The following is a 12,711-nucleotide window of genomic DNA, read 5'->3' on the forward strand; positions in this document are numbered from 1 at the left end:
ACTATTGACAGAACCAGTTTGTCTACCGAGACGGGGGCTTCGCTGCAGAACAAGGAGTGCCCATGCCCTACAGGGCCACCACCAGCACAATCCCAGAAGCCCCCATTGCTCAGGGGGCTACCGCAGAGATTTTTGATGACTCCTGCTGTAATGGCACCTTACGCAAGTCCATGGCACCCCATGTCCAAGAGGACAGTAGCACCCAGAGATACAGCGCTGACCCCACAGTGTTTGCCCCAGAACGGAGCCCACGAGGAGAGCTGGATGAAGAAGGTTATATGACTCCTATGCGAGACAAACCCAAACAAGGTACAAGCAGAATGCTCAGAAATGATTGCCATTTGACACTTACTTTCATCAACATAAGCAAAGTCTAGAAGGGAAATTGCCAAACCATTTGCCTGTGTAACATTTGTGACCCACAAAAGGCCTAGACACTGCTACTCCTAGTAGGCTATCTGAATTAACAGCATCCATGTCATCTAGGGGCTTTTTTAGAAACTGGAATCTCAGACCCCACTTGATTAGGAATCTGCATTTGAACACGATCCCCAGGAGACTTTTATGTACAATTAAGCTTGAGAAACACTGATATAAACATAACATTATTAGAATATTTAAATGAGGCAACATATCACAAGATTTCAAAACCCTTGCTCCACTGGTGGTCATAAAAACTGGTATTATTGGTAAAAGTGTCCAAAGCTTTTGATGGCATCAATAAAAGATTTGATTGATGCATTAAAATGGTGTCATTTAAATGACCCAGCTTATAATAGGAAATTATGACTTCTGATAGGGTACATTCCAAAAATTAAAGTTCTGGCCCTCCATATACTTATATGTATACCATTACATCTTGAAAATATTCATAGTTTATGGTTTTAGGAAGCACAGCAATAACTTTACAAAGTTAGTAGTAGGAATGTTAAATATCCAAATAAATTTCAATTTTGAAAAAAACCTCTTTCCTTCTATGTTAACAGCATCAGAAAAAAAGAGAAGATGGATGACTGTTATTAAAAACTGATGACTGTGTCCCAGAGTCTTAGTGTCACAGTAAATTATATTTTAAGACTCTGTATGAGGGTCCTTTATCTCCCTTAATATGTAGTTATATTCACTTTTGTAATATGCAGTTAAGGTATCACTAAGTACATATAATCAATAACCTATTAAAATATATCCACTTCCATATGTATGAAAGTATTACTGTAATGAAGAATTGGATGTTTGAGAAGCCTAGTAGTGACACAAATGTAGGTTTTGGGAAGATTTGGCAGATCCTTCAGAAAGTGGAATGTTCCCCGGGAAGATTCTCAACTCAACCATAAAACTATTCCTGTCTACAGAACCACATGGCTATACAAATTTGCATTAGGACAATAGAGAAGCAGATTGCATTCAGAAAAGTTACCTTGAACCTTCCAAGAGAAAAGCAATTCAGTCTGTGTAGACTCACAGTAGGTAGACCATCCCCAGATTTTCTCTCTGTGTACTAAGAAACCCATGTTTCTGTAGAAGGTTATTCTATTCTAGCCCAGTTCTCAGAGAGCAGATAATTTTGGTATCAGTTCAGTTCAGTCGCTCAGTCGTGTCCGACTCTTTGCGACCCCATGAATCACAGCACGCCAGGCCTCCCTTGTCCATCACCAACTCCCGGAGTTCACTCAGACTCACGTCCATCGAGTCAGTGATGCCATCCAGCCATCTCATCCTCTGTCGTCCCCTTCTCCTCCTGCCCCCAATCCCTCCCAGCATCAGAGTCTTTTCCAATGAGTCACCCCTTCGCATGAGGTGGCCAAAGTACTGATGGAGAAATTTCAGGAATCTGGTAAGAAAAATCCAATTCTGACTCCCTTAAAGTTTTTTTTTTTTAATATATTTTTCTTAAAATGACAGTAGCTTTGAGACCCATTCAAATTAAAACTTGTGATGAAGTATAAAGTTCAACCTACTCCTTCCTATAAGGGCAATAGTGAAAGCCATGCCATAGAACAAGAAGATCCTTCAACATGAGTTAGGGAATTTGAATTCTACTTCAACACTAATTGTATCTTTCATACATCATTTAATCTCAATTTTCCATCTACAAAGCTGGAAAAATACAGCTTGCATGCCTTTTTCACAGGATTGTTGTGAGGATGAAGTGATAGTGCCTTGTAAAATACTGAACTGTAATCTGTGAATTTGATGGTAGGATGTTCATTATTATTATTACTTTTTGCTCAGTATTCAGTCATGTCCAACTCTTTGTGACCCCATGGACTGTAGCCCACCAGGCTCCTCTGTCCATGGGATTTTTCATTACTGTCTCTTAACTTGCACATGATGCTAAATAGTTAACTATATCCAATGGCTCTATACCCAGGGAAAAATAACCCTGGATTGATAAGATTTTTCTCTCTATGTGTCAAGTTTAGTATGGGAGATAGGAAGTTTGTTTCAGAATGGTAGTATCTGAACAAACAGGCCCTTTTCCTACCCTGACACCAAAATAGGAATAGCTAAAGTGTCACTTTTGTGCATATATTTAAAAAGAGGATATGCTACATATCTGTAGATATGTCTATATGTAGTCTACACTATAAACAGAGGGGTAAAATTAAACTTGAGGGAAGCAATATTAATTAGCAGCATTTAAAAAAAATTTCTAGGCCAATACCTATTTTAGATAAATTTATTATATTGAATTATACAAAATAGCTGCTTTAAGACTAGTTTAACCTACAAAACAGCAATTTCACTTGATTCAAACTATAGTTTGCTCTCTTATGATTACGATTAGCTATTGGAAATATATGTTACAATTATATTTATTGCTAAGCTTGTATACTATCAAGCAAGTCAATTTAAAAGCATGTTAGCTATTTATCTGATTTCATTAGTTGAGTCTTTTCCTTAGATGTTTTCTTCCCTGTGTGTTTATCTTTCTGAGGGAACGTCTATAATCAAATCCTTATTACTTATGCAGACATTCCCACAAATACATAGACTAAGAAACACTATTCTTTCGCTTCATTCATTTATTATGGTATAGAGTTAATCTTGATTTTCCAATACTATTTTTAAAATTCTCACTTCTCCACAGTTAAAGGCTATTTAATCCTGATAGGCTGTTTTATTTTCGAACAAAGATGACCAACTTCTAAAAAACAGGAGCACTTAAACAACCGGTCCCATGTGTAGGAGTGTGAGTGGCTCAGTCATGTCTGACCATTTGCAACCCCATGGACTGTACCCCAACAAGCTCCTCTGTCCAGGGACTTCTCCTGGCAAAGATGCTGGAGTGGGTTGCCATTTTCCTTCTCCAATATGTAGGAGAGACAAATATAATTAGAAGAGAAGAACAGTCTAGGGGTCAGGAACTCTGACGTTGGCCCTGTTGGTGCCTCGTTTGGTCACTAACATTTTCTTGCCCACTTACTCCTCTTTCCTATGACAGCTGTAATCAACAAAATAGTTTTGGGGAAAATTCATGAAACCCGTGGCTTTATTGTTCTGGAAATGGAAACTAACCGTCCTGTACAACCATGGCCGGAATTACATTTTCCAGAAAGTAGATGTTAACTGATACTTTTGTATTCCATCAGAATACCTGAACCCTGTGGAGGAGAACCCTTTCGTCTCTCGGAGGAAAAATGGAGACCTTCAGGCTTTGGATAATCCCGAATATCACAGTGCTTCCAGTGGTGCACCCAAGGCAGAGGATGAGTATGTAAACGAGCCGCTGTACCTCAACACCTTTGCCAACGCCTTGGGGAACGCCGAGTACCTGAAGAACAGCGTACTGTCTGTGCCAGAGAAGGCCAAGAAAGCATTCGACAACCCCGACTACTGGAACCACAGCTTGCCACCTCGGAGCACCCTTCAGCACCCAGACTACCTGCAGGAGTACAGCACAAAATATTTTTATAAACAAAATGGACGGATCCGGCCTATTGTGGCAGAGAATCCCGAATACCTCTCTGAGTTCTCGCTGAAGCCAGGCACTGTGCTGCCTCCGCCGCCCTACAGACACCGGAATACTGTGGTGTGAGCTCCGCAGTGGTTTTCAGGCGGAGAGACACACCCACTCTAATTTCCCGCCGCCTCTCTTTCTCTTGTTTTCTTCCTTCTACTCCTAAGGCCAGTAGTTTTGACACTTCCCAGTGGAAGCTATAGAGATGCAATGCTAATTTTGTGCTTATCTAACTTGAACATTAGAAGGAAGGACGAAAGAGAAAGAGAGGAGGAACCACACTGTTTCTTCATTTCTCTGCATGGGTTGGCCAGGAGACTGGAACAGCTAGAAAAGGACACGCAAATAGGAGGCAAGACTGCCTGCCGTCAAACTAGTTCTCAGCGTCCCCCATCCCACCATTTTTTTCTTTTTATTCCTTCCTTCCTTTCTTTCAAAGCAGATGCTTGAAAGATCCAAGCTATCTATTCCTATCTGCAGGAACTGATCCGTATATTTTCAGCATCCCTGGTAATCCTAAGGACGTTTTCAGTAGAACAAAAGGATAACCTTTTCTATAATGTATGATAGTAACTTAAGATTGAAAATCCAAACTCTCTCTCCACCAGTGTCTGTCTTGACAAGCAAGAATGGCCAACTCAGCCTTCATAATTTTTGAATCTTCATCCAAGTTATAACCAATAATTATGTTTGGGGAGCTTTTTTGTTTTATCACTTTGTTTTGCTTTGATCTTTCTCTTCATATTACTTTCTCCTATATCTTCAGCTTTAATTTGTAATTGCAAAGTTTTTACATCAAACCTTCTTAGGTGTTGCTATAAATTGAAAGAATTGTAAAAAGATATTTTAATATGGTGAAATGGCCACTATTTTAAATATACAGTCTTTAAAATTAGAAGGGGAGGCCAAGGTATTGGTCAAACATAACATTAAATCTAACGTTTGTGTCTTACAGTATTGAATATGGATTCTCCTCCCTCCCTTCCTTTATATTCTTCATTTTCTTCCCCTCTATGAAAGACAGTACTTGATAGGTAGTAATAATGTTAAGAATAGAAGGGAAACTAAGAGACCGTTCTGCGTGATTTATAAAAACTACTGACACTTTCAGGGGTGGTCCAATGGGGAATCCTTTGAACTGGAAGAAACACACTGGATTGAGTACGTCTACCTGATAGATACTCAGAAATGTAGTTTGCACTTGAGCTGCAGTTTTATTTGTTCTCTTTCTGAACTTCATTTTGGATTTTGAATGAAGCAATACGGAAGCAACCAGCACAATAACACGTTTGAGTACATTTTTTTAAAGAGCTAAGATAAAGAAAGACTGTGGAAATGCCAAACCAAGCAAGTTAGGATTTTGGAACAGTATCAGGGGATTATGGTGAAAGAGTCAGTACATGCTCCACATGTAATATCACATTTTCTACATGAGGAAAGTTGTCCAGTTTGTACACTCCATTTGAAGGAATGCAAGTAAGGATTGGCTTAAATTCCATGGAATTTTTAGTATAAGACTCATTCGTATTAAGTGGAAGGTAACTTTGCACCTAAATTGGTATAACAAAAAGAAATAAATAAACATTCACTGCTTTAGATAGATCCTTGGGTTAAGAGTTGTAAATAAATGTGAAAAAAGTTTCTCATGTAATTATTTTAATATACAACATACTACCCTTCTGATACCTTATATGATAACTCTTTTTCTTCAAACGGCATCCTAGTTCTAGAGCCATCTTTATTGTGTATCATTTTGAAGAATACCTATTGAGTTAAGATGAGCAATAGAAACAAAGGATAGGGTTGAGTTTTCAGAAAAATGGAGGCCTCAGGTCAGCAATTAGAAAAATTGGATATAAATCTGCCCCTTCTAGGAAAATCTGCCCCAATTTATTTGGAATTTTGTAAAATATATTTCTTTCCAGTGATAAAATATTGGGAATTTGAATGTATCACCTGGTGGTGGTGGTTTAGTCGCTAAGTCATGTCCAACTCTTGAGACCCCATGGACTGTATCCCGCCAGGCTCCCCCATCCATTGGGTTCTCCAAGCAAGAATACTGGAGTGGGTTGCCATTTCCTTCTCCAGAATGAATCACCTAATTGAAAACAGACTGAAAATCTCCATGGGAAATAGTCGGGAAAAAAATGACAAGAAATCTAGGTTTCTGCCTATTTTGAAAAAGTAAGTCTCTCCACCCATTCATCTCCCTTATTTTTCAATTCATATTTATTTATAGTCTACTAAAAGCACTGTGTTATGTGGGGAACACCCAGATAAATGCAATACTATCCCTAACTTTAAAATTTTACAATTAAAATGTATTTGGAATGACATTTAATTTTTTTTTTATAATTCAAAGAATACAGTTGCATGGACTCTTTTTTGAACAATTGTATAAAATCAGCTATTTGTTAAAAGATCTTCTGTGAACTCATCTGGAACATGAGTGAAACGTCCTACAAGTTACTGAAAGTAACGCATAGGATAGTTTCAGTGTTATCATCCAAACGCAAACTGGTCTAGAAGGGTATTGTATCACTGGCTAAGTGTCATTTCCGGATTCTAACTTAGCCATTAAATCAGCAGTAGATGTTGGTTTTTGCCCAAGAACATTGGAGACATTGGAATTGTTTTCTTCTGAAGTTGCGAAAAGTGAGGGAAGCTAAAAGAATGAGGTCGAGTAAGAAGGGGTTTTATGAGAGCCCTTACAGTGAATTTCAAGCATGAGTTTCCCAAGGGTGAAGACAGAATGATTCAGGGCCACAGCCTAAAAGCTCAGAGTTCTTCCACCCAGTCAGAGGAATCTCCAGGAAAAGCAGTCCTCACATCATCACTTATAGAAGTTTAGATAGAAACCTCTTTTTCTAGACAAATCTGTACCAACTTATTACTGACAGTATCCTTGTTGGATACTAGAGCTTGACTTTTTCTCCTGATTTACGATATTCAGATGGTTTTTTGGGGGAAATGACAAGCAGAATCACTTAGAGAAGGAAAGAAAATTATTTTACTGTTAAAGTAATAGAAATATATTCAGTAAAGGTAGTATCTCCTTCATCCTGGGAACATAACACTTTTACATAACAGGTACTAATAACTGGAGATAGATGCACGTATAATCCAAAATGACCTAAAATGCCTCACAAGAATCTAATTGTTCCTTTTGAATGATTTCTCTAGTACATACTTGATTTCAATTGTTTTAGTTTCTCTTTTGTGTTGTTTTTGTTTCCCCCAGGAAAACATATTTCAAAGTGTATGAGAGGGAGAAAAAAAAAAGTTTATTTGTTCCAAAGAATAACTTACTCGACTCAATAGAGTGAAATTTTAAAATGCCAATTAAAGCCTTCAAAGTGCATTGGGATTACAGAGTATTGCAGGCTAGTTGTATTAATGCAAATATGCAGAACCAATTAAATAAAGTTGAAGAAAATAGTCAAATTACACAGACTGTATTTTTTTTAAATCATCAAATCTTGTAGCTTAGACCTATCTTGGGGAATCTTATTTCCAAGTAAGGAAAACTATATAACTAATTGGTTGTTCAGGGCAGTAGTTCTTAGATAGGTAAGAAAAGATGTCTTCTAAACCAAGGTAGACCCAAAACCACAAAGCAACCTGAACCACAAAGTTGTTAATCAACTGAATAACAGTTGATTTTCCAAATTACTAGTGTCACAGTTGAGGAGCAGAGTTCTTTCTTGGGTAATATTCTTGACATGGAATAAAAAATCAATGCAAAACTCAAATAAGATTAAAATGTATAAAGTAAAAATTTGAGTTTGTTTTCTTAGTAGGTCAGGAAGAATGAATATTTGTAGTTGGAGAAGAGAAATAGTGTTATTTTAAGTGTATAATGTAATGTATATGATATACCTTGTAAATCAGGACTTGGCATGAAGATCATGTGTATTTCCAATGCCTAGGACAAACCAGCAGGACTGTGAGGTTCTGCTTGTAGATGAAGTTGGAAGTGTTATCAACATGCTTTTTGAAGTGTCAAAAATTAAAAAAAAAAAAAAAAGGAAATTGGTTAAGCCTGACAGGGAAGGATGTAAATACATGTTTTTCTAGAGCTATCTAAACTTTATTTCAAAACTTGAATTATTCATCCATCTATAAATGTTGATTAGTTAACTAGTATATGTAGTTCATAAGGTAATAGAAAAGGTGACCATGAAAGCTTGTATATATCTGGGCAGAACCATGAAAATGCTGTAAGATGTAGATTTAGTTAGGTTAACAGATGTTAAATGATTTTAATACCATGAAATAAATCAAACTAGGAAACTAATCACAAAAATAATGTAGCAAAATAAAATGCAGGCTATGAAGACGTAGGATGGATTTTGTGTAGTAAAAAAATGTTTGTCACTTAAATTTATTATTTGTTAGGTTTAGCTGAAAGTAGGCATATAAAAAGTCAGTTTCACTAATGAAAACTTGCTTTAAAGCATTACAATTCTTTTCCCATTCTCTTATTCCTTGACTGCTTGTAAAATGGTTTCCATGTAAAGAGAAAATTTTCAGATATGTTTTGCAAAACACCACCGTGTAGAGTTTAACAGGCAAATATGATACAAATGACTTTAAGTAAGAAGTTTCAAAATGAAGTGAAGGAAATGAAAATGTTCTATTACCTTATGCAGAGACAAAAGAATGAGTAGCACCATATAGCAAACAAACAAAATGCATTTAATTTTGTGACATATCCTTTCTTTTTTCCATGATACTGTCCATTTCCAAAATGAACCCAAGGAATTTATTAACAGTATTCTGAGAAATAAATACTAAAACAAGCTGCTGTATTTCCATTATTTTGGACTCTAGTTAATAACCAGATAATTTTTAATAGGACTGATGAGAATTTCAGGTGGATAAGCTTCTAGTTGCTGAAAAGCCAGAAAAGTAAATCTGCTCTTTATGCTGAAGGCAGAGAATTCTGCTTGGCCTCTCAGTATATATGGCCTTTAAAGGACAGTCTTGTACCCATGCAGACACCTAAAGGCAGACTCATATCTCCTGCCATTTGCTTAAGAAGGAATAATATTACAGAGATATAGACTGGACATCATTTTAAAGTAACAGCATCAATGGAGACCTTGCTGTTGTTTATACCTCTGGGTAGAAGTAATACAATCTTTTCTAATCCCAGAGAAACTTTGCAAGAGTTGTTCTTTCCACAATTGCAAACATGAAGCTGTTGTGGGCAACATGTTGGGTGAGGAGCCCTTGTGTTTTTATATGGAAACGATTTTTCACACTATGGGCTGCTTTGTTCTTTTCATTAAAAAAGAAGTCTCTGTAAAAAATAAAAGACTAAAAATTTAAACCCTTGATTCAAGTCCCCTGATTTTATAGTTGCAAAAATATAAGACTTGTCACTTTTGCAGACCCCTGCCTCACCGCTTCAGAGTCAGGTGATCTTTAGGGCCCAGAAATGCTTCTCTAGTTATGAGCTGAAAAGACTCTAAGCCCTAATTTCATGGAGGTATTCACATGCTTGCTCTGGAAAATACTCTTTGATAGTCAGCTCTACAAGTAAGTGATTATCTTGTTAGGAATCACAGAAAAATTCATTTTTCTCTGGACATTATAGGAAAATCCTGGCCTTACTTCTTTTCCTCTTGGCATGATTACTCTGTTTTCCTCACTTACTGCCACCTCAGTTCAAAGTGGCCCTCGTGATGCTGTGCCTATCTCAAGCCATAGTAGAACTGTGAGGTCCCACATGTTGCTTTGTGAAATACTGATTTAGCCTCTGCCCACAAACGTCTGACTTTTCCATAAAAAGTACTAACAATCTGGACATTGTTTAAATTATTTCTTAAATAAATGACTGCACAGAGTATGCTTTATGAAATTAAAATTATGCTTTTCCATGAAGATTGAGTCTCTTACTTTGTCCTTTGTCAGAATTTGAGACGAGTCAGCCTGTGATGAATCTTGAAACACATATGTGCACATACACTTGGTAGGTTTTAGACTTAATCATTTCATAAAAACTTTACATTCTAATAAGCTATTGTGCCAGCAAATTAACTTATTGACTTTATTTATCTTACTTTGCTCCTGATTGCAAATATTTTACAGCTGCTGTATGTTTGTTTGTTTGTTTTTCTCATAACAAAGAGTCTTACAATGGTAAAGGCTGTTCAGCTCCGAGAACCACCTGTAACTCTTTACTGGATCGTTCATCCATCTGACAAATATATAATGAATGCAGTTTCACGGAAATGAAAATCCACGCTGTCTAATAAATCGCCATTTTTTCCTCTACTTTTGCTCTTTCAGGATGTTTTTCTTTCAATGCTCTAAGAATTTTACATGTATCACCACGACACGTGGTTATATTTGCTCAAATATACAAATACAAGAAAACAAAATTTCATACCTGTAGGCAATAGCCTAACTTGTTCAAACCACTTTGCCTTTACTGCTATTTTTATCCCTGATGTGTAGCTGTTTTTTCCCCAGGCCTGTAGCTGTTTTGAAGGAAAGCAAATCATACCTCCTAAGTAATGACATCACCTGATTCTTCAGTATCATTTCCAGATTTTTCAGTTAATTAGGGGGGTGGATGGGGGTTGTACATTTTCCCTAATGTGAGAGTCATTTTCCTGTATATTTCTGGATCTCTCAGGGGCTGGGTGGGGGGAGCGAGGGGGTTACACCATAGCACTCCAAGAATCCTTTGGGATTACTTCAGTAATCAACTGCGGAAGTTATTTTCTAAGTGTAGATATGTAAGCTGTTCTTTTAAAGTAAGGTACTTTGGAATATGTAGCATAAATTGGTACTGCTGTTAAATGGGTCGATTATTAAACTGAGCAGCTGTGCGAGGGCAGCTAACTTTGAATGCACATCTCACTGGCTGGTGTGCCTACATCTCTTGTTGTGAGCACCAGGAACTTGAGTTCCTGCAGGTCAAAACTGCATTTTCACACGACCTGACTACTTGTTCATCTTTCTTGAGCACCATTACAGTAAGGTCAAATGAAAATGAAATTGATCTGCTAGATAATTCAGAGCACAAAAATAAATAAATAATAATAAGTTACATGAAATCCTCTCTCAAGCATTTATCTCATACATGCATCAAAGTAGTTGACTAAGATCAGTTCAGGTGATAAAGGGAGACACTTTACCAAAAAGGCAGAGGCTTAAGGTATTATATACATTTGTATTCATTTCCTTATGTTCTTAACTTGTAAACAGAAAACAAGCCCTCTCTCTTCTGAAGTATCTTCAAAGGACAGGGGTGCAAGAATACCTAGCTGGTAAGCCATTGATGTTTCATTTAAATCCCAGTGTTCAAAGTTAGCTGCCTTTTTGAAATAAACAAACAAAAAATACTACTGTATGTTTGAAAATGTGAATAGTATTTTTATAGCTTGTTAAAGACATGGCTAGTTGCATTTGTAAATAGGGATACTGTTGCTTTGATTTTCCTCTGTGGACATCTTTATTTGGAACATAATTGTCTTTAGGGTTGATTTGTATATAAGTAATTGGCTTGTGATTGTTTCTTTTGGGTTGGAAGTTATCATTCTGACATTACTTGTGATTCTGTGTTCAGCACTATGGTGACGTGTTCAACCTCTGCACTCGCTTACACAATAGGATATGCCAATTGTGTGTGGTGTAATGTTATTTTGATTTTTTTTTTCTATTTCATCTATGAAGGATTATGCACTTAACACATACTAACTTTTTTAATGTTAGGTATATTTTTAGTATAATTTCCCTTGTTCTTTCCTCCCCTCCAACCCTTCACCCCACCCTCCTCCCCTTCTCCTTTTCTGTTGTTATTTGAGAATGAGGGACAAACAGTATTTTAAATTTCTGTAATTAGGCTTTTCTGTTAGTTCTCAAGGATCCTCTCTTGGCTCTTGGGAAAGAATTGTACCTGTACAGGCAATTATAGAATGCGACCTGCTTTGCCTCATTCCATACTGATCATCCCAGCTGAACAATTTGAAAACTGTTCTGCCTTTTTGTTACATGAATCTGTCAGAAATATATTTTTAATTTAATATAAATGAAATTCAATAAAATATGAAACAAATATTCTCTTCTGTGTCAGAAATATGTTATAAGAAAAGCTAATTGAAGAAGAAGAAGATTTGTTCTAGATTTAATTATCGGAAGATGTGAAAATAAGCTTATTTTTGTCCATATTTATGAATCTTATTAATTATTCTTCAGAACCCTTTGGTTGTTTGGAATGTAACACATTCCATATGTTTTTACCATCTAGCACAAAAGCCTATTGACGTGTGCAGACTCATTCATCTGTGCAGACTTAATTCACCGTGGTTGGTTTTTGCTTTGGGAATTAAAAAAATTATGAAATATTTGGTAAGTTGTATCCAAATAACATTAATATTTTTATGATTTTTTTTCTTTCTGCCCTCATTTTAGTTTATAAAAATGGTGCCAGAAAATCTTTTGTTGAATACCAAGTGCTAGTACCATGCTTAAAGTTAGGGAGAGAAAAAGGGACTATAAACAGTCAATCAACTGAGATGATTTGGGACAAGCCCATGGAAAGATGGGAGAATGATTTCAGAGACATTAATGATGTGAATAAGATCCTCTCCCAACACCTTTTTTTTTATTCTAACTTCTCTATTTTAATGATTGTTTCTTAATCCTTTATATTCCAATAATTTCTCATTCAACACAATTACTCTTTCAAACTATTTTGGTCATTTGAATACAAATGATGTCAACTGAAAAGGTGA

At 36.5% G+C, this 12,711-nt stretch overlaps 1 protein-coding gene across 4 annotated transcripts in view; it reads left to right on the plus strand.

Moving 5' to 3' along the window:
* ERBB4 (erb-b2 receptor tyrosine kinase 4) overlaps positions 1-12,032 on the plus strand; it is a 1,297,156-nt gene extending 1,285,124 nt beyond the window's left edge. For all 4 annotated transcript variants that reach the window (XM_005676493.3, XM_005676495.3, XM_005676492.3 and 1 more), the window contains 2 exons: positions 12-309; positions 3,594-12,032. In XM_005676493.3, the coding sequence (XP_005676550.2) occupies positions 12-309; positions 3,594-4,039 (744 nt within the window). In that variant the 3' untranslated portion in view covers positions 4,040-12,032. The remainder of the gene's footprint in view (positions 1-11; positions 310-3,593) is intronic.

This window comes from Capra hircus, chromosome 2 (assembly GCF_001704415.2).
Source record: "Capra hircus breed San Clemente chromosome 2, ASM170441v1, whole genome shotgun sequence".
In the NCBI taxonomy this organism is placed as follows: Eukaryota; Metazoa; Chordata; class Mammalia; order Artiodactyla; family Bovidae; genus Capra; species Capra hircus.